The 22,942-nt window shown below is 38.8% G+C and overlaps 1 protein-coding gene across 11 annotated transcripts in view; it reads left to right on the forward strand.

The window, feature by feature from the left end:
- The window catches only part of BMPR1B (bone morphogenetic protein receptor type 1B), a 480,264-nt gene extending 463,548 nt beyond the window's left edge, over nt 1-16,716 (forward strand). For all 11 annotated transcript variants that reach the window (XM_072624689.1, XM_072624692.1, XM_072624697.1 and 8 more), the window contains 3 exons: nt 2,073-2,248; nt 10,604-10,734; nt 12,710-16,716. In XM_072624689.1, the coding sequence (XP_072480790.1) occupies nt 2,073-2,248; nt 10,604-10,734; nt 12,710-12,835 (433 nt within the window). In that variant the 3' untranslated portion in view covers nt 12,836-16,716. The remainder of the gene's footprint in view (nt 1-2,072; nt 2,249-10,603; nt 10,735-12,709) is intronic.
- Nucleotides 16,717-22,942: the final 6,226 nt, after the last annotated feature.

Raw genomic sequence — 22,942 nt, forward strand, 5'->3', positions numbered from 1 at the left:
TTCACTCTTGAGTTTCAAATTCTGCAAGGGCTTCCTAGTGCCTTCTGAGTAAAGTTGGAACATTTTAGTGTGATATTACATTTTCCACCTTTCTGGGCTTATGTCTTACCTCCCTCTGTGTGTGTGTGTCTCTCTCTGTCTCTGTCTCTCTTTCTCTGTCTCTCTTTCTCCCCCTGCCCTGGGTCCTTTCTCCAACTGTTATGGCCGGAATATGTGTTCCCCATTGTCAACTCTCCCTTCACTGAAATCCAGCCCATCCTTTAAAGAAAACACTTCCATGAAAATCTTCCTAGGTCCTAGGGAAGTGCTTGGCAAAGCATTTTCACCTTTTTCACACACTAACATGATATCACTTATAAATTTCATATATTCATTTATGAGCCAGTAGAGGTTATTATGTCTATGGAGCAGATTTTGGCAGGTTAAAGGACCTTAGAAGATCAAGTTGTGTAAGGTACTCAGTGACAGATTCTGTCAGTTATTTGAGGACCGGTCTAGCAAAGTTTGGAAAGGAGGCAAAGAGGTTGATCAGAAGTAGTAGAATTTGGACAGCCAACAAACTAATAAACCTGCTAAAAAAGAGTTGGGGGAAGGTTGTGGTAGGAGAATTTACACTGATACAGTCATGAATCTCTGAAGTAAGTATGTGTTTGCCCCTTAGGAGATAATGAACTCCATTCAGGGCCATCTCCAGTCATCCTGATCTGTCTTGCCACTGGACCCAGATGGCTTCGGAGGAGAAAGTGAGGCTGCTGACTTTGCATAGCCCTCCCTCACTTAAATCCAGTCACCCTCTTGATGCCATGGTCCTCTTGGAGAACTAAGTACAAACAAACAATAACAATGAACTCCTTGATAGTATGACTGTTTTGTATTAACTCCAGCTCTCTAAGCATGCTGATGTACACATGAAATTATTGTTATAAATATTTATTGAATGTGAATTTTTCACTAATTTCTTAAGGTTTTCCAAATGATTTGCTTATGGCAATTAAGTAAGACACTCATTTGTACCATTTTACAGACGAGGAAACTTGGGTACAGAAACCCCAAGTCTGTGGTCACACAGCTAGTATTGTCTAACAAGATTCAAACCAAAGTTTCTTGACTCAGGTTCAACTTCCCTTTTCAGAAGATCTCAATGTCAGATTGAGTTGAAGTGGAATCATTGCCTATGAAAAAGCTTGATTAGTTTTGTGAGGCGCAGTTGATTTATCTGAGAGGAGAGAACTAGATTCAGTCAAGTAGATATAGGTTCAAGTTCTGCCTTTGATTCTTAATACTGTGTGGGTAAATGGTGTAATTTCTCAGTCCCCTCACGCAGGCAAGAGTAGATTGTAGGATCATTTCTGAGCTGTGATGATAGTTTCCTCCCTAGAATTTCCCCACACTGATAAAATCAGAGTTCTAGGATTAAAAGGACAAGAATAAACAATGCAATGGTTTATACATTTTTGCGAGGATTCCTTAGAACACTTAGGAAAAAATATACAAGAGACTGAATTGTGTTATGGAAATTGAATGCAGAATCAGAAAAACCTGTATTCTAGGCTGAGTTTTGCCTTAACTAAGAGTGTAAACGTGAACAAGTCACTTTTTTTCAACACGTCTTTTCTGTAAAATGAAAGGATCGATCAGATGAAAACCAGAGCCTTCCACTGTAAAATTCTAGAATTGGAATGAGATCTGGGCTCTCTTCTCAGTCGTATTTGGAAGAACAGAAGATTTTTTTCCTTTCTAAATTCTCTTTAATAGCAAAATCTGCTAAATTGTGAATCTGAGAAAGGCTGTTTTTAAACATTTAATGAATATTTGATAGTTACCAACTGCATTAGTTTAATGCTAATGAAATCCCAAATGTTACCAGCTGCATCTCTGTTGAGTCCTACCCTCCCTGTGCCTGAATTTAAATACTTCATACAGCCTCAGCCAAGTAAGCCTTTCAAAGGAGAGTCCTCGTTCACATACTAAGAGATCTCCTCTCCCCAGTGTTTTATTGCAGTACTTTTTGACCTTGCTCTAGCTGTAAATTGATTTTTCTCGTATTTTTCTTCTGTGTTGTTTTCCCTCAGTGACACCAATGAAGTAGACATCCCACCCAACACTCGAGTTGGCACCAAACGTTACATGCCACCCGAGGTGCTAGATGAGAGTTTGAATCGGAACCACTTCCAGTCCTACATCATGGCAGATATGTACAGTTTTGGCCTTATTCTGTGGGAAATCGCCCGGAGATGTGTATCGGGTGGTAAGTAACCAAAATGTCATTGGAAAGTTAGAGCCTAAGCTCCCACAAAGATGATCCTTAAAGTTCAAAACTGAATTTATCATCCACCCTTACCTCTCACCCTCTGCCAGATACAAGCTTCTTATTTGAGCCTTCTGGGAACTAGATAGGTCATATACCATTTATTTTGTACAGAGTACACCCAGGGAAGGAAATTATCTGTACCGATATGGGTGGGTAAGTAATCTTATAAAGACAGTTGCCCAGATCTCTGAGAGGTTCATGACTTGTTCTGTGTCCTACAGCCAGGATGTTTTAGAGGCAAGACTTGAATCTTGAACTTCTTGCCCCTAAGGACAGGATTCTCTGTTCTGCTAAGCAGGAAAGCTTTCAGTCAACATCCTGTTTCCTCAGATACTAAACCACAGTATTATCCTTGAGTCCTACCACTGTCTTCCACAGTCAAGCTGCCAACATGGTCTAATGGTCAAGCACTGGCTTGGGAATCAAGACCTTTGACTTCTTGTACTTGGTCCACCATTAACCGATTGTGTGACCTTAAAGGAAATCATTTAACCTCCCTAGACCTCTGTTTCTTATTTGCAAAATCAGGACATGGGACTACATGGTCTCAGAATGCCTTATAGCTCTGCAAGTCTATGAGCCTAAATCCTGTAGTCTTCTATTGCAATTTCTCTAGGATCCAACCCTTTCTTTCTGTTCTAACACTCAGTCCCAGTCTTCCTGCTTTACTATTCCTAAAAATTAATTTTCATTTTTATTCTTTAATAATGATAAAAAATAAAAACCAAACAGAAAAAAAGAGAATTACAAATGAAAGTGTAGGTTTTGATGCACAGTTTCCTTTTCTTTTTAACTATACATAAATGAATTGGTAGCTTTCAAAGCTTTCTCCTGGTCTGGCTTCTTTCTGGCCTTGTCCTCTTATTGGAAAAAAGAAAAAGAAAAAAAAGTGTCGGTATAAATGTACATAAACAAAACAATACCCCTACTTTGGCAAAAACCAACAACTGTACATCTCGTTTTGTGTATATCTCGAGGTATCACCCATGGGCTGCCATTGCTGGCCAGCCACTTCCTTGGTTTTCAATGGGCCAACATTTCAATAAAGAACTTCTTATTCTGCTGTTAAAGATTCTTTCCAGTCTTGCCTCTGGTTTACCTCACATCTCAGACACTCTGTGTGGGCACCAAACTGCACTGATTTTTTGTTTGCTGATTAAAATATTGATAAATAATAGTAATTCTTGATACTTTCTTGTTTGAGTTTTCATAACTGCTCCCCCTTGGTTGTCTTGCTATCTGTCTGCCTGCTACCTCTTAATCTCTTTTACCTATTCTTCATCCAGGTCATGACCACTAACTGTGAATGTTCCCCATATCTTCCTCCTGGGCTCTTTTCTCCATTCCCTTTCCATCCTTTCATTTGGTGACCTCATCAACTCCCTTAGGTTCAGTGATTTTCTCTGGACAGAGAACTCCCAGATCTATTAATTCAAGTCTAATCTCTCCTTACCTTTAGCAACATATCACCAACAACTTAGTGGATATTTCAAAGTGGATATCGCCAAAGCCTCTTGTACTCCTATGTATAAAGCAGAACTCATGATCTTTCCCCCCAAATTCTCCCATGTCCCAAACTTCCCTATTCTTGTTGAAGGCTCTGTCAGCCTCCTGATTACCCAAGCTCACAACCATATTGTCATTCTAAACTCAGCTACCAAAATCATGTGGTTTTCTTCACTACAATCTGAACTATTACAATAGGTTTCTCAGATAGCTAACTAGACAGACAGACAGATGACAAATAATCTCTTTTGAATCCCACATCCAGTAGGTAAGTACTACAGATATTATTTTCCACATTTGAAAGACGAAGAAACTGCATCTTAGAAAGGAAAAGGGATTTGTCTGAGATCACAGAAGTAGACACATGAATGAAACTCAGGGCCTCCAACTCCAGATGTTTTTCCCTGCGCTAGTCTGGCCCTTGTACAAAGGGCAGGTGGTCTTTCTGACTTCCAGTCTGATCCATACAGCCCTACATCAGCGTTTCTCATTCTTGGGCTATCGCTAACCACAGCATGTGCATGAGAGAATTGCAGAAGGGAACCTACAATTTTAACTCCTTCGTTTTAGATATAAAGAAAATGAAAATCTAGAAAATTGAAAAGAGCCTCTCAAAGCCCAAAGCAGAAGCCAGTTCTCTCAGTCTAGTTCTTTATTCATTATAGTCCGAGTCTCAGTTTCTTCATATGTAAGTTGGGGAAGATGAGGAAAGCACTTTGCAGAGCTATTATTACCAAAATGTGCGTTTTTCTTAAATTACAGCCCAACCCAAACTCTGCTTCTCCTTGTCTCAGGATCTTATTTTCTTCAGCTTACAGAAGTCCTCTTTCTTCAAGCCTTTGCCCCAGTGCCATCCTTTGCTTTCCCACAGTTTGGTAACTGAAACCTCCTCTCGGATCCTGTAGAACATCATCTATTCCATTCCCTTGGCCTTTATCACATGCTCTCTCCCATTACTAGTTATCTTTTTGTAAGCCCATAGAGTGTTCTAAGATGCTAGGTTCATTTCAAGGCAGCAAGCATTTATTAAGCACCTGCCATGTGCACGGCTCTGTGCTAGATCCTGGGGAGGCAAAGACGAAATGAAACGGCCCTTGCCCTCAAAGGACTTACCTTTTTGGGGAGGGGGGGTAAAGTCACATGGAAAAGTGAATACTCCTGAAAAAAACTACACAGTAAAGCATGAAGAGTCACCCAATGCCTGGAGGGGAAGGTGGCACTTGAAGTGAACCTTGACAGGCATTTGGGATCCCAAGAGCCGGAGAGGTGAGGGAAGAGTGTATGCCAGACCTAGCGGACAGTCTGTGCAAAGGCTGGTCTCCTGACTTCAAATATGGCACCCTTTTTTAGTATGGCCTTAGCTGTGTGGCAACAGGCAAGTCATTCTTGGAGTCTGTATTCCCTAGACAATCAATAAGCATTTAGAATATTCCAGGCACTGTGCTAGAGTACAAGGAACAGCAAAAATATACATTAAAAAGGTTGGTAATACTTGTCTTAAAAGTTTGAGGATAAAATAAGAATGTAAAAAGTTCAGTAGAAACTGTAAAATATCATGTATAATTATTACCATTAGTACAACTATAACTATCTTCTTCCTACGATAATTAACATCATCCTGGGCAGCACGGTGGCAAGATAAATAGAATACTGGCCTTGGAGTCAGGAGGACCTGAGTTCAAATGTGGCCTCAGCCTCTTACATAAAAACTATGTGACCCTGAGCAAAGTCACATAACCCTGTTTGCCTTAGCTCTTCATCTGTAAAAGGAGCTGGAGAAGGAAATGGCCAGTCACTCCATTATCTTTGACTGAAAACCCCAAATGGTGTCCCAGAGAGTTGGGACTGAAATAGTTCAGTACTAACTACACAACAAACATCCTTAGGGTTCTATCTCTTTGGACTAAGAATCAACGAAGCTTGAATTCTAGTCTCAAGTCTGATACTGACGATCCATCCATCCATCCATCCATCCATCCATCCATCCATCATTTTTGTGAGGGTGAATCTCTTTTGATCCTCATAAGGCTTTTCCATCTACTTCATAAAACCAGGTGAGGTTAGTGCTACAGGTATTATTATTTGCATTTTAAAAGTGAAGAAATTAAGGTTTACAGACATACAAATTTTAAAAAGCCATATTCAAACCCCAGTTTTAAGGCCAGTGATATTTCTGCCACACAATAATGCCTCAGAAATACACAGACAAATGACTAATGTTTTGATGTAAAATGACATTTGAAGTATATGCATGGAAGAAATAACATATTGGAAGAGTCTGATAGTTAATGAAGAAACTGAAATAGAATTATAATGAAATTAGTTATAGATTTTTAATGCATTATTTATTTTTACAACACTTCATTTCCATTTGTAGTAAAGAAGTTCCCCAAAGCAAAATAAACTGATACATTTTATATTCCTCCTTCTGTTCCAAAGTCTAGCAATTCTCTTCCTCTACAGGAGTCAAGAGTGCTCATTGTGATCAGGGCTCTAAAATATTTTTATGGTGTTTGCTTTTATGGGGGTGATTGTTGTATTTGTTGACCTCTTCCTGGTTCTGCTTGTTTCACACTGCATAAATCTTAGGCTGTTTGTCTGAATTCTTCAAATTTGTCATTTATTGCAGCACAATAAATATTTCAATATTCCCTTTCACAAATTCTTTATCCATTCCCCAATTGATATGTTTTGCTCCCACAAGTAACACAATAAAACTACTACAGATGTTTTTAACATATTTATAACCTATCTGTCTTTGATTTCTCAAAAGAGGCACTGATAAGTCAAAAGATAGGAACAATATATTGACTTTTCTTGCATGGTTCCAAGTGGCTTTACAGAATGGTTGATCAATTCACAGATCTACTGTGCCTATCTTTCCACAATCCCTCCAGCATTTACCTCAGTGTGCGAGGTAAAAAATGGGTTTTAATTTGCATTTTTCTGATTATTAGTTATGGAAGCATTTTTAAAAATTTGGTTAATGATCCATTTGCATTTTTTTCTGAAAACTGCTTGGTCGTGGCTTAGCTTTTGGGGGACTGGCCTTCTTCTCAGAAATACCAGTGCATGACATTTAAGCATTTGATACTTTCATTTTGATTGGTTGTGACCTTTCCTCTATTGGGGTTAGGACAAGAGTTTAACTTCATTTACAAAGATTTGGACTACCTTGAAATAGCACATTTAAAGTCACAGTGCCTCCTAATTGCATTGGAAAATTACTTTTTATGAACTCTTTGAGAGTAAAAAATTGTTCTCTTGAAATAGGTACAGTATGGTGTAGAAGCAGAAAGTTAAGGCAGGCATTGTTTCCTGACCAAATACTGAACAAGTATTCAATCTTCAAGAACAGACAAGTATAAAACTGACTTTTGTCAGTTTGTGTTTTTGTGTTTTTCAACAGGATGTATAATCACACCATTCCTCCGGGCTCTTTACCTGTTTCATCCTAAGTTCCACAGTAGGCAGGGCTATCAGAAGAATGTAATGTGGGGGTCCCAGTCGAATTACCGTGCTACGTTTGCAACACAAAGGCCGATACTTTGAAATCAGCCACCATCGTAGAGAGGCTGAGACAGAGATGATGAGAGGTCAGAGAAAGACCGTTCAGTGACTGCAATTTTGCCGGAGACTAGCCTTGCCTCTCCCTCTCTTTATTTCATTTATTCATTCATTAAGCAGTCAATTTGTTAAGTGCCTCTTCCTTGCCACACTGCGTTACTCCTGGAGAAAACGAGGGGGACACAAGTCCTTATCTTCAGGTACTTTTTTAAAATTTAATTGAGGTGGTGAGATACAGCTAAAGCACATGACAGTGATATATTCTAAAAGAGTGGAAGGCATTCAGAGGAGATAAAGCAGAGTGGCTTGACCCAGTGAGGGAAGGCTTCCTGGAAGAGGTAGCCCATGAGCTGGTTCTGAGATATCCTTTGGTTAGGCAGAGAGGAACATATATCCAGGGCTTTTTTTTTTTTAATTAAAGTAATGTTATGTTTTGATAAAATAAGGATACTGGACCTAGTGAATTCAATAATATACAACCCTCTGGGTGTAGTAGTAAAATCACTATACAAGGTTCAGAAGATGTGGCTCAAATTCTGTCCCAGCCATCTCTTTGCTCTGTGACCTGGGAAAAGTTGCTTTATCATTCTACATGTGTTTCTCTATCGTGAAGATGAAGATGTGGGATGGGGGTAAGCAGACTGCAGCATACTGCAGGTGAAGAACTGCCAGGAAATAGTAGTACAAAGGATTTCAGACAAATGACTGGGGGATGGGATGTAGTCAGAACTAGGGAGGAGCTAATGGGTGACTTGTGTGCTCTGCCAGTATCAGCACAATGTCAGAGGAGTGAGAAGAAAGCATTGAGTGTTGAGCTTATGGCTGGTTTATGGGAGAATGCAGATAAAATTCACGTAGAATAAGTCAGCATAGACGAGTAGCAATCTGCATTGCTGGAAGGAATGCCACGCTGATGAAGCAGAGTTTTAACAAAGTGTTTTTACTTGCGTTATCTGCTTCCCAAGATTAATGCAGGGAGTGCTTTATAAAGTTTAAGGAGCTATATAAATTGAGTTATCTCAGTTTTCCCCTTGAGACTGTAATTTATTGGATGTAAGAAACTCCCCTTGAGAAAATTGCCCCTGCTTTTGCAGATAATCAACTAGTTCACAGTCTTAGAGTGTCTGGGGACACTTAAAGTATCTTACTTGGGGTCACACAGTATGTGTGGCAGGGTTCACTTGAACCCAGGTCTTTATCCACAGTCTTGTGATGCTTCATGAATGATTACGTATTGTTTTTTATATCAGCAATGCTGAAAAAAAGGCACTCCCCAAGGAACGTCACACCCAAAGTAATCTGCTGTATCTTAAAGAGAAAATAACTTGTTACCCACATCGGGGTCATTTTTAAATTGGTTCTCTGTGTGCAATCAGATCATTGACTTACTAGAACAAATATCAAAGCAGTATTGAATTAGATGAGTAAAAATAGGCAATTTAAGCAATTCCAACTTGACCCATTAAATAGACCAGAAAAAATTTAAAGGAGTGTGCCTACACAGTGTTTGTAAGGTCTAAGAATCCTTGTTACATCTCCCAATCTGAAACATGAGTCTGACCCTGGGAAAGACTCCATCTCCCTCTTCCATTCTGTGGGTCCCCTGGAAGGTTTGGAGATGATTTTCTAAAGCTGTTAGCTCAAGTCTCAGTCTGGTGTGGTCTCACTGTTAATCACCAGTGATGATCAGCCTAGTTTCATTTAACCAGTTAATATCAGTTAACTTTTCCAAAGGGATATTTACTTCAAAGATACAGCAATAGGTCATTAGGACTCCCCAAGATTTTCTGTATAAGATAATTATTCATGGAAACTATTGTTAAAAAACAGAATTTGCTATAACTATGACAAAGAGAGAGCAAGCCTCCTGTCCTTTCTAAGCACCCTAATGTTAGAAAGAGGGAGATACCTGTAGTGTATACCATCATCCAGTGCGGATCTGAGATCTCTCCAAACCCCCGGTTTTTATCTCACCTTATTTTTGCAGTGAGGAGAATTTGCTCTTTCCCAACTTGGCTACTTTCTGAAATGGCATGAAATACATAACTCTTATCATTATAACAGCATCACACTTTCCACAAGTTTGGAGTTGATTCAGTATAATTCATTCAGTAACCCTAGAGTAGGGGTGTGGCCACACTTGAGGACCTAGAGGGCCACATGAGGGCCTTGAGGCCCTAGGTTTCCCCACCCCTGCCCTAGAAACTTAATAGACTTCCAGCAAAACTCTGCTAAGCGGTTTCTTTCTCTTGTGCTGCTTCTGCTGTTTCTTGACTTTTCTTTTTTGGACAACATTGTCCATGCCTGGGATGGTCTCCTCCCCAAACTCACTTCTGGGGTTCTGTTGAAGTCCCTTTCTTCTTTCAGTGCTCAGCTCAGGTGGCATTTATTCTGTGAAACCTTTCCTGATGTCTCCCTCCCCCCCTTGCAGAAAGTGATTTTTTCAGTCCTTAGATTTCTCTAAACCTCTTTCCTTGGACTAGCCCTCATCTCCCTTACCCTTGTATCCCATGTCTTGTGTACATGACTTTTCCCCTCCACTAAATTAATAAGAGAGCCTTAATTGCAAGGTCTCTATGCTACCTTTTAATGTCCAACCCTAATGTCTAATAAATTGTGGATGAATATGAAAGCAGTTTTGAACTTTGTGACTACTGCCATGCACCAAATTTTATAAAATGATCATTTAAAATTAATTTCATCATTAGGCTGAAGCATTAGAAAAGGATTAATAACGTGGAGTGATGTTTCTTTTGAAATACTGTTTTCCTTTATGAAGGTTCTAAAGAATGCCTTATTTATTTCTATAGGAAAGAATGACAGTTTATGTCACTTGAATTCATGCCCTGTTGGTCTCCATTTTGCTTCAGATTAGTAGAAAGCTCAGAATAGTGAATAACAAGCCAGTCTTGAGTCACAGAGACATGAGTTCAAGAATCACCTCTGCCACGTACTGTTGTTATGCTCCTGGGTGGGTCCTTTAAACTCTCGGTGAACCAGGCAACTTTCTAAGACTAAAGTTGTACGACTAATTTGACAGAAGGGATTTCCTTACCCTGAGTTCCCTGCATTGGTAAAATCAAAACCACAGATCTCCCTCACCCTGAGAAAAATAATAATGTGTATAGTTAATATGAATAGTTAATTTTGATAAGACTTTAGCTCCCTCCCCTCATTTCAGAGTTATATAACTGAACAAAAATGATTTTTTTTTTCTAGGAATAGTAGAAGAATACCAGCTTCCCTACCATGACCTGGTACCCAGTGACCCCTCCTATGAAGATATGAGGGAGATTGTGTGCATCAAAAAACTCCGTCCATCCTTCCCCAACAGGTGGAGTAGTGATGAGGTATGGAAGGGAGGCCACCTGTTCGTGTGGGACCAGAGTGACTGACGTCTCGCCAATCGTATGCAGAAAACCTGTTGTCAAAGTACTGATTCTCATTGCAACACTTCTTTTTAAAAGAGACATTGGCCATGTAATGGAAGAAAAAAATGTATGGAGAGCCAAAAGCCCAGATGTTAGCTGTTTAAATTTCTGAATTTAATGTTCTTTTTCAGAGATATTAACAAGTTATATCACTGCTAAATTTTGCTAACATTTTATTTTTTATCTCTTGTCAGCTACATCAAAGTTATTTCCATGAGTGATTTTTAAAAATATATTGATTTTACCAACGATTCTCTCCCCACCCCCAGTTGATTTCACTGTTTCTATGATCCAGGAGATCAACGTGCTAACAGGGGAAGCATTATACTTTTCATCTCATAGATAACGCAAAAAAAACATTAATATATGTTTCTGTCTATAAACATAAAGAAGTACTGTAGTATACATGACATTCAGAAGTACAAGAAACAAAATAGTTTGGGATTTTTAAGAATGTTATAATGTACCTTTGTTAGCATCATTAAATGGCAAAGGATTATCATAGAGTGAATGAGCTGAAAGGCAGAGATGGTGGGCTCTTGCTTCTCAAAGGTATTTCAATAGAGGCAGGATGCTCACTTGTCAGGTATATTATTAACTTGTGATTCTCTTTCCACTATTGAGTGGATCAGATGCTCACTGAAGTTTCTTCCATCTCTTACGTCCTATGATTCTGTGAATGGTCAGTTTTCTAAGGCTGGTAATAAGCTAGTACCAACCTAATCGGAAAACTGACAGGAGGAAAGGAAGGACAGGGAGATGAGACAAGTTCAGGTTTGGAGTTAGTGTGATTAGTTCCAGAGAAGCTGTTTGTGTAATTTTGGTCATGTTGTCCCTCTGTGGGAGCTTAACTTTCTCAGTTGAGCAGCATTCTTTCCTCCATGCCAGTATTCACTTGTCTTGGCTCTACATATTCTCATTTTGTGCTACTAATGCAACTCCATCATGATGATAGGGCTGGCTGGATCCTTAAAGCATATAACATGAACCTTTATACATTTTCCATTTATATACATGCATCTAGATGGTAGACATAGATAAACTGCTATTAATAAATGATTCTTCAGGGGGAAAGATGGTTTTTTCACCCCTTGGTTTTATTTTTATTAAAGGGCCTATAGTATTCCTTCATCCCGTCTTGGTATGTCACTTGTGGACAGTTTCTGAAATGTGTAGTGACATGTACATTTTCCAAATAGAAGATCTGAGATAAGTGTCTGGGATAAGTGTCAAATTCAAAATCATAGACTTTTGAAGCTACAAGGGATTCCGGTAGCCATCTGGTCCAACCTGTACCCCTAAAAGAATGCTCCACTCCAGCACATCCAATAAATGGCTATCCAGGCACTCAACACTCTTGCACCAAGGATTTCTAATGAAGTAAGAAGACTAGATGTTGATATATCACACATGAGCACTGGAGACCCAGTCTGTGATTCTAGAAAGTGGTCATTAATCTCCTTAAATAGTACAATTTAATGTGGTTATTGTAGCAGGGAGCAGTAGTTTGGGAATTAGCTTCCTTCTTCGTGTCCTATGCAATTAGACAAAAAGAGTTGAAACTTAGAAAGTGTTGTAAACAATCTGGGAGTATGCCATTGAACCAAACAAATCCCCTGATTATGTTTGTATTTGTTTAACACTGTGTTATAAAGCCAATATGCTGTAGGCAGCAAAACCACCTGTCTGGATCCATCACAACATGAATGACATGAAAGCTGTGCGTTAATCCTTTAATCTTGAATCAAAATGGAGTTAAGGATTTTTGTACCTGTGCAGTTTAAAGGAGAAGCATCTTTTTTCATACTTAGACTTCAGAGATTCTAAGAAGTAACCCTATTGATCATAGCACATTCTGCTAATTTCTCTAACGTTCCCATTTTTTTCCCCACAGTGTCTACGGCAGATGGGGAAGCTCATGACAGAGTGCTGGGCCCACAATCCTGCATCCCGTCTCACAGCCCTTCGGGTTAAGAAAACACTTGCCAAAATGTCAGAGTCACAGGACATTAAACTCTGATTGAAGGGAGAAAGTGAACATCTGGAGTTGGCCAACACACATTTTTCCTTTTGTTGGCGAAGCAGAAGATGTTAGGGATGTTTCCGTAGTACAAAATCTTAAACGACATCCTGCTGCCGAGCAGGATCGGGCCACTTGCTCTCAGGGAAAACCCTGGACAAAGAGTGACGTTGCCAATCACACGCTCAAGGGGCCTGATTGCGGGAAGGGAAGACCACTTGGGTAACTGATGCAAAAATGATACATGTTGTTTTCTGTGAAAGCCTTGTATTTGGGGACTTTTAAAGCAAAAAATACTTTAATTTTTTTTTTTTCAAAATAAAACACGGTGTAAGCACATATACTGTTGGAGTCCAAACAAAACACAAAGGACAGCTACCCAAAAATGGTGCCTGGAGGGAAAAACAGAATCACTTTCTTTTCCATTGGTGAGAATATGGCATTCCAAGCAAACCTAAAGAGAGTCTGTGATGTTTGAGAAGTTGTAATATATTTTAAAAACCACCTGTTTCCTGCCTCCAAAGGCCACTTTGCCTAGCTCCATATGTGGGAGTTGTCTGTGGCAAGGTCAGAGTCCCCGCTAGCAGAACTAGCAGCCAGCTGATGACTGACCAGGATGTCCCATATCTACAGGTGGTCTTTGGCAGTTTCACAGAATGTGAAACCATTGTACCAGTGCAGTTTGTAGGCAAAGTAAGTAAGTGGCGCTGTTACTGTTCAGAAATTCCTCAGGTTTCTGATTCTGTTACACATTTACTAACAAAAGTACCTCCTTTTCCTGAAGCCCAAACAAAGATGTTTTTTCCTTTTTCTTTTAAATTTTCGTTGTAGAAGTGATTGAAGATTTCAGTGCAGATTTAGTCATCCCTGCAGAAAAAATTAATAGTGAGTGAAACTACCATCTCTTGGGATGAAGACAAGGTGCTTTGGAAGGGAGATTTTGCTCTTTGTTATTGATTAGGTAAAGCAAGTGTACTGCTTCTTTATGTGTATAAGAGTCAAACCTAGAAGCGTAAGAATGAACATCTCACATGGTGTATTTCTTTATCAGTAAGGGGAGAGTGGATGGCCAGGGAGGAATTTATGGGATTAAATTAATGGAATTCCAACTAGAGGTATAGAAATACAGCCTTCCCAAAGGACAGCAGAGAATTTAGGCATGCCCCCAAATAGGATGGCTGCTGGGATCTGTTCCTTTAGTGCATGTATATTGTCTGTACATCACAGGGGATATTACAGTTATTGACTTCACATTTCAGAATTTTGACCTGGTTTTGAAATTTTAATTGTTTTAATCAGTTGGGATGTGTTCACTTTTTAATTTATTTCTTCCTAAGGCATTTATCCGTCTACAAAGCGTCTCCTCAACTGGGTTTTTGGCTTTTGAGTTCCGTGGATAATATTATCAGAACCAGTACTCCTCAGAAAAAGAACAGCAGGACTTTTTAAAATTAAGTTTTAGCCATCTTTCTCAAGTCATCAGAATTCTTTATTTCCATGATTTTCTTCAAAAGAGAAGAATTGGGAGAAATGGTAAATTCTTAGGGGTTTTAAGCCCTTTTAAGACAGCCATCCCATGAAACGGTAGGGGGCAGTGTGATGTCATGCATTTTGGCCATAGAGTTATTCACCAGGGACCTCACAGAGACAAAAGATTTCTAAAAACTTGACAACTGCTTAAAAAAATCAAGGAGATATATATATATATTTTTTTGCAGCTGATGATTTGTTTCTTCCAGAAAATAAATCCTCCCAAAGTAGCTGTGAGGTCCGCTTACATGCTGGTGGCATTGCACTATGTTCAGTATTTTGTAATTCATTGTTCTCTGCTTTCCATCCAGATTTTGTCACAGCTGGAAAGAAGTACTTCTTTTTGCTGCTGATGTTTTTCTTTTTCTTTTTTCTTTAAAGAGGAGATTGGATAGTTTGGTTTTGAATAAAATCTAAGATCTAAATGCTGCTTTAGTCAAAACTAAAATAAACTCAGTAGAAACTAAAATGACAGATGTTAGCGTAAGATAAAGTTTCATTTTCATTTTTTTTGTGTGAAAGTATTCTTTTGTGTCAGAACAGGTTAACTTACTTTGAGGTTAATATATGTCTAATTTGCAGAGAACCTTTATATGTGAAGGCCAAGTTGTTCGGAGACAAACGTGTTGGTTGAGGCTCAAACAATAAAGTGTTTGTAAAGGGGCTTTCTGGCCAAAACACATTAATTACTCAGGTTGTTCCCAAATTAAACCTCTGTTATTTCTCTGAAGAAATGCCCTTTATGTTCTTCCTGATCACCTCTTAAGTCACCTTAAAACTGTAGCCAGAATGATTTTTCTTAAATAAGTACTCAAACTCACTTTCAGATGACTTGAATCCTCTGAAATCATAAGTCATTCGGAGTATTGAAGGAATTGAAAAGTGGGTATAGATGTTTATTCTGGAGTTGCTAATGAAAACAGCAATAGGGAAGAAGTAGTTACTGCCCCCAAATTGGATGTATTATATACTCTTTTGAATTGAGACAAATTATAGTTACTTTTTTAATCACCAATTCCAATCACTATAAAAATTATTAAGACGTTAATTAGGTACTAAAGAAAAGACCAATTAGAGCTTATCTTATGTAAAAGTTTATAATAGCAATTTGTCAATAATTCTTTCCCCTTGTTACAAAATTATATTTACAGGAATTGTTTTTAAAAATCGAACTACTTACAAAACATTATAAGACAGAATAATTTTATTTTTATTTCTATGAAAGATCTAGTGACTGGGCAAATGTTGTTATACAGAGGAAGAGGGAGTAACCTGGAAAATGTTTCTATCAGTTGATTGTTTACTTTCAGGATTATTCTTAATTACAAGCTAATTTAAACTTTCTCTCCCTCCCCTCAAAAGAAGGGATTCTAAGATATCAGTTGGTAGATAATGTAATGTTTGTATGTTAAGATGTTCAGATTTATGTGTGTTTGTATATGTACGTGTACATATACATGTACATACATATATATTTGTGTGTGTGTATGTGTGTGCGTTTATAAATATATATTATGTTTAATTTGGAGTCTGGAATAACTCCAGTATGTGGATTAGGGAGTAAGATATTATGGATGATAAAGCGCTAAGTGAAGCATGATATTTATTTATGATAATACATAGATTGTTAAATTTTAAGTTGCGATTCTCCAAAAAAGTTTATGAAGAGACAGACCTTTGGCCTTTCAGCAAGACAAAACAAAGGAGCACTAGAGCAAGCCGTAACCACCATCCCTGTCCTCTACCATGCCTGAGGGAGGCAGCCTTGTCCAGTGCTCACAGATTCTGTTTTACTGGTGCCGAGGTCAGCTTTGTTTAACATGTTCATCAAAATTGTGACTAGTCAGGGATGATAACTACATTTCAGTGACTGAAGAAGCCTTTTCCTTTGTGTTCAATTAGAGACAATAATGTTTAATGTTCTGAGTATTTTCCAGTACACCTTTTTATTGGAAGGGTATGTGCAAAGGTACTAAGAGAAGGGTGATTTTGAAACCTTGATGACGTAATTTAAGTTACAGGTGTGTAGGGAGTTCAGTGGTACAGAAGTTGCAGTCTGGGAAAGGACATCAGAAGAGGTAACATTTAGCACTTGTGATTTCCTGTAATTAACAATGCCATTTCTTTTGGAGAAAGCTTGGTGGCTTTGTAAAAGTTTTTTTTTTTTTAAATTTGTTTCAAAAGAAGACTTGTTTGTATTCTTTTGGGGAACCAGTGCCTTAATGAATCTGTATATACTGTAATTATTCAGAAATAGGGAACACACAGTTATATTGTATTTGGTACAAATTGTATATGGCTTTGTTTTAACATTCCCCCCAAATAAAATGGTCTCATTCTCCCCATGGAAAGAACAAGCTTCTGTTATCTTTGGTTATGACTTCTCTTTCTTGAAAAAATAATTTGTTTTATTTTGTGTTATTATTTTCATGTGATGTATTTTACACACATGGTGATTTGGATTGAAAAGAGAGGGTAACCAATGTAAAGTTTTATTTTCTTCACAGATACGTAATTAAAATTGATGCCCAATATAACTAAGAGGATAATGGGCTATTGATGATGAGGCATGGGGATGGGTTTTCAGGTTTTTCACGAAAATGAACAGCATTTGTGGGAGAAAATATTGGAATTCCTTGTACTGTTTGTGTTCACTGGACTAGAAATTTTAGCTCTTTAAATTCTAAACAAACAAACAAAATCTCTTAAAGGGACTCAGTGGCATACAGAGGAAAGAATACCTCCTTTGGAGAGGAAAGGCTGATTCAGATCCTGACCCTGGAGGCTGAGACTTGTCTGATTTTCAACCATCCTGGATCTTAGTTTCCTCATCTGAAAAATTGAGAGGATTAGATTAGATGAATGATTGGATATTTTTTTAAAAAAATAAATGCTTACTGTGTCCCAACTGTTTATATTTATGGGAATTTCTCTGTCCTCCTGGAGATAGAAATAAAGGTGAAACTTACATTCTAATAGAGGGGAGGGATAATACATAGAAGGGAGTGGTGGAGTGTGTGTGTGTGTGTGTGTGTGTGTGTGTGTGTGTGTAATTAAGTATTTGAGTTAATACCAGGAATACACCAAAGATTACAGGAGACCCACAAAGGCTTATTTAGAAGCTGGGACTTTAGCTGAGATTTGCAGCAAGTCAGGGGAGCCAAGAGCTAGAGATGAGGAAGAAAAGACTTCTAGGCACGAGGGACAGCCAGTGAAAAGACTTTGGGTTGAGAAATAGAGTGATAAGGTCTTGTACCATCATGATAACAGTGTGCAGAAGTGATGACAGTATTGATTTGATTCATGTTCCAGAACTAGAAAGAGAATGATACAAGTGTAGCTACATGTCCTTTTGGGCCAAGGCATTGGGGGAAAATGGTGTGTGGAATGACTGGATCTGTGAGCCTGTGATCCCAGCATACCAGCCAAACTTAGTACTTCTTGAAATTACTTATTGAGTCTCAGACTAGCTACCTCTCCCCCCACCTTATTAGAGAATCCGTAGTTTAGGTTAGTTGGGTTTTTTAAATCATTTTTCCTATCTTTTATTGTATATCACCTTCCTTTCCAAATATATCCTCCTTCCTCCCCTGCCTTGTAACAGACTTTAAAAGGGGGTAGACAGAAGCAATTCAGTAAAACTGATAGGTCCACAATATCTTAGAATATGTACAAATTTCGTATTTATATTCCCCCACTTCCATGAAGAGAGAACAGAGGTCTATTCTTTTCCAATCTTAAGGGTGAAGATGCTTAATACAGTTATTTCTTCTTTTCATCTACATTATTGGAGCAATATTGTTTTTCTTCAGCACTGTATATCACTCTACCTGTTCGTAAAAGGCTTCATTGAAGTATTCATATCTATCATTTATTATGGTACAATAATATTCAGTTATATTCATGTATCTCAACTTGTTTAGTCATTCCCCAACTGTTGGATATCTATTTATTTGCAGTTTTTTTTGTTATCACTGAAAGTACTACAATCAATACTTTAGGGTATATGGATGTACATTTGGTATATGTGTAGGGGTGTGTTTGTGTTTCCAATCAGTTGTCAGCTTTTGTCATTTCTGCCTTTATAAAATCCCTTGGGAATATGTGTCTTCACCTCACATCTGGACATTTGCAGTAGCCTACTGGTTTGTCCCTGCCCCTAGTCTCTCTCTGCTCCAGTACATCCTTCACTCATTTGTCAAATGATCTTTCTAAAACACAAGTTAGGCCTTCTCTTTTCCCTATGTGATAAATGCCAGTGGCTCCTTATTGCCTCCCAGATTAAAGATAAAATCCTGGGTTTGGCTTTTAAAACGTTTTTTTGGGCTGGCCCTTCCCTGTTTTTCAGTCTTCTTTCACCTTTATCTCATCTACTCTGTCAAAATCCTATCTTGCAAGGGCCAGAAAGCATCTCAACTCCAAGTTACCAAAGCTTGAAATCCAATGCCATTCTGGACCCCTCAGTCTCTCTCCCAATATCCAGTTTGTCACCAAGTACTGGAGTCTACCTTCATAATATCTCTTCTGCCAGGTGATGTGCAGGTACTTTTCATCTTACACTTGGACTATTTCGGTAGTGTGTGGAATGTTCTCCCTACCTCATGTCATGTCATGGTCCTCTTCAAGAATGAGAATGAAACATTAACAACCTGTGAGTGAGTAGCAGCTTCTCTTCCTGTCCTCTCCTCTCCTCTGCAGAAGGTGCATTCTGTGGCCAAAAGCTGCCTTTTTTTCCTCTGGATTTACTGGCTGTATTTCTTGCCCAAAGATCAAGCCTGAAACCCACTTCACTCTGGAACTCATAGACTGGACAAGTCCCTACCTACATAGCACAGAGTGAATGCAATAAATAAATAGCAGTTGTTTCTCTTTTACCCAGGAACCCCGGGGGTCTTCCCCTTCCATTTTGATTTTTTTTTTTTTATTAAAGGGGCCATCCACTGAGTAACTTAAAGAAGCCCATTCATTACATGAGTGTACCTTGCTCAAAGTGAGAATGCTATAAGACCTAGGCCTGAAAGAGCCAGGGTCTCCCACTGCATCTTGGGCCATCTCCCGTCGTCCTGATCTGGCCGCTGGACCCAGATGGCTCTGGGGAAGAAACCAAGGTTGGTGACCTTGCACAGCCCTCCCTCACTCAAAACAAAGTCAACTGCAAGTCATGGCATCCTCTTGACGTCACGGTCCTTTTCGAGAATGAAGGACAAACACAAAGACAATCTACTCACTCTAATCCACTGGTGCTGATCTTGTGATTCCCCCCAAAAAGCCCTTCATCTCCTCATTTCCCTGACTGTCCCCCATGCCAGAACTCTTCCCTCCTGGCTTTTCTGACTTCTTTATGTCTCAGCTAAAATCCCACCTTTTGCAAGAAGCTTTTCCTAGCGTCCTATAATGCTAGTGAAGTCCATCTGAGAATACCCTCAATTTTCCTGTATAGAATTCTTTTCCTTTTCACCGTCATTAGACTCCAAATTCTAGGAGAGCAAGAACTGTCTTTTGCTTTTCTTTGCAGTCCTAGTGCATCGCACAGTATTTGGCACATAGTAGGTGTTTATATGATTTCTTGGTTGCAGTCATGCAACAGTGTCATGCCACACTGTGATATGACCAAAGTTTTCACTCCACTCAGGAATCCTAGTGAAGAATTTCCTTAATACTAAGTTCAGAAAAATAAATTTGTGTAGGTTTAAGGAAGAAGATGATTCCTGATAAAGTATCTGAATGATATATTGTTGGTTCCCCTTGGTTTCTTATGTAAAATAAAACAAATTTTGGCTTTCTGTTGACCATAAGGAACAAAAATGTAACAGAATCACAACAGCACCTGAGATACTTACTCTTTAGAGTTTTTTTTTCTTTCCTCTAGTTTCTGGGGGGCGCACAGGGGATGTAAACCATTATCTAGGAAGATGTGAGAGGCATCATGATATAATAGAGAACTTTGCTGAGAATCAAGAGGACCTGGGGTCAAGACCTACCTATTGACAAGGTGACCTTGGGCAAGACATTTGACCTCTCAGTGCATTAAGATACTCCTGAACGCTGTTAGTTTCAGAGAAGGAGCCTTCCTGCTTCGGTAGAAGGAGTTTCTACATCAGTGTATTCATTTTGCTATTAATTGCAATTCAGATAAGCATTAAGCTGCTGCCATGTGCCAAGAACCGTGTTAAGTGCTGGGGATTCAAAAAGAGGCAAAGGGATAATCTTTGCTCTCAAGGAATTTAAAACCTATTGGGGTGGGGGGAGTTGGTGATGTGAAAATATGCATGTATATATAAATTAAGCTACGTACAAAGATAATTGAAAGAGAAAACACAGAAAATAAGAGTCTTCCTGTAGAAGGTGGGAAGGAGCATTCCAGGTGTGGGGGATAACCGCAGGTCTATTCTCTATCCTATAATCCCTTGCCTTAATCTATCTGGGAAGCTACATTGAGCAAACTATTTAACTACAGATACACTGACTAAATCTGTTGATCTCCCTTGATTTATTGAGATAAAAATCTTTGTATGCTACCTAGCAAAGGAGAAAGAATGATTTTAACTTCCTGCTATAATTTTTGGATTTCTTCCAAATCCACAGTCATTGAAATACTTAATAGATATTTCAGCAGAAACAAACTGTTCCTCCTTCTTATAGTTCTTCTAATCTCCAAGAAGGCACATATCTGTATTTGGGAATCTTTGCTTTTCTAGCTCAGTGGTGGAGATTATTGGTTAAAAATACACAGTAATAAAATCCTCAGCAAGGGATGCAGCATAAATTCTACTTGTTGGGAAGCCATTTAGAAAACTATTAAACCTGAGATAAGAAACTCAAAACTTATTTGCCAATATAAATTGTGTTTACATTTGCAAGGAATGCTTGCCTCCATTTTCTAAATCATTTCAATTACATCGCACCATGACAGTACCCAGGTAATATGTTTGGTAGGTTGGAAAATGACTAACATTTTAAAAGTTAGACACTGTAGTCTTGACATCTTCTAGTTCAACTCTTATTTAACAGTTGTGGAAACTGAGGTCCAGGGATCATTTGTCTAAGTCTTCCTCATCAGGATTAAAAAGTAACATTTCACCATTTGTAGGTGAAGGACATTGATTCTTGCCTAAATGTAATTCTGAAGTTCAGTAAATCTTTGGTTAGTTGTCACTTTGTTTTCCTGAAATCATTTCATTATATGATTTTACTGGTGCACCAGGGCACAAAGAAGAAATGAGAGCCAGACTGGGTTAAACTACCAGGAACATTTGTAGTCCCCACACGGAGTCTCTAACCAAAGCAACAGACTGTTCATTTCAGAGACAGTCTTGTTTGATTGAAACGTGATGAGTCCTAAGGCAAACAAAAGAAATTGGAGCCAGATCTGTCAGCAAACTTGAGGATCATGCTGTGATTTGTTATTCTCGACGTGCTTTTGAGCCAAGGCTAAAGGTACTCCACTTTCTTCCACATTCAGACCCAGGGCTCCCCATTAATTTCCTTGATATTCACTATCCGCACCTTTTCTTCTATCTTGGATGTCTCACCTAGCTCTCATGGTAAGGGCTCACAAGTTCGAGCTTCATGGTGTTTGAGATTAGAAAGATGATCGACCTAATTATTTATACTCAGTGCTGGTTACATTACATTTAAAGTATTTGTGTTCAGTTCTGGAGCTACATTTTTGGGAAGAAATTACCTAGTTGGAGAGCATCCAGAAGAAGACAATTAGGGGGGTGAGGGGCCTCAACATTGATTAAAAGGAAGTGAAAATTCCTGAAAAGCTTGGGGATGGGGAGAATCTGACAGCTGTATTCTAGTGTTTGAAGAGTTATAGGGATTGAGTTTGTTGTGCTTGACTTCTGATGACAAAATTAGTAATGATTAAATTAAACGTTTCTAAGAGATAGATTTAGGCCTGATACCACTTAAATGAAAATGTATAACCCCTTGAGTGTATTGTAGAAGGAATTCTTCAACACTTATTAAACTGTGGGTCATGATCGCATGGTGTTAAGTGGAAAAAGCTTAAGAAGCCTTAGGTGATCTTTGAGGTGTCTGCAAAACCTGAAATTCTACAATTCTGTGACTGAGGTTGCTTATGTGAATTTCCTTGTGGGTCTGTATTTATGGTTTCTTGTGATACAGTGTATTTAGGCAGAATTGTTTACAATGCTGAGGACTATTGATGGTTGAGGGTCAATGCGTAGCACCAAGAGGACTGGACCACAGTGATGCTCTGCCCCAAGGTCATTGACGGCTGCTTCCTTAAAAGCCCCTTCTGAGTCCATTCTTATTCATTCCCCTGACCCTTGTTGGATCCAAACTCATGTGTCCCCAGTATTAGAAAGGACTTAACTAAAAAAACAGGAGTTGTTACACTGAGTCTTTAAGAAAAGTTAAGGAATCTGAGATGAGATGAGGAGGGAGCACATTTCAAGCATGGAGCAGACATGCAAATGCATAGAAGCAGACCACAGAATGTTCATTTCAGTGGCAGTCTTGTTTGATTGGAACGTAGAAATCTGAGAAAATAAGGCCAAAAAATAAGTTGGATCCAGATCTGTCAGCAGACTTGAGGACTGTGTTGTG

This window comes from Notamacropus eugenii, chromosome 7 (genome assembly GCF_028372415.1).
Source record: "Notamacropus eugenii isolate mMacEug1 chromosome 7, mMacEug1.pri_v2, whole genome shotgun sequence".
Taxonomy (NCBI): Eukaryota; Metazoa; Chordata; class Mammalia; order Diprotodontia; family Macropodidae; genus Notamacropus; species Notamacropus eugenii.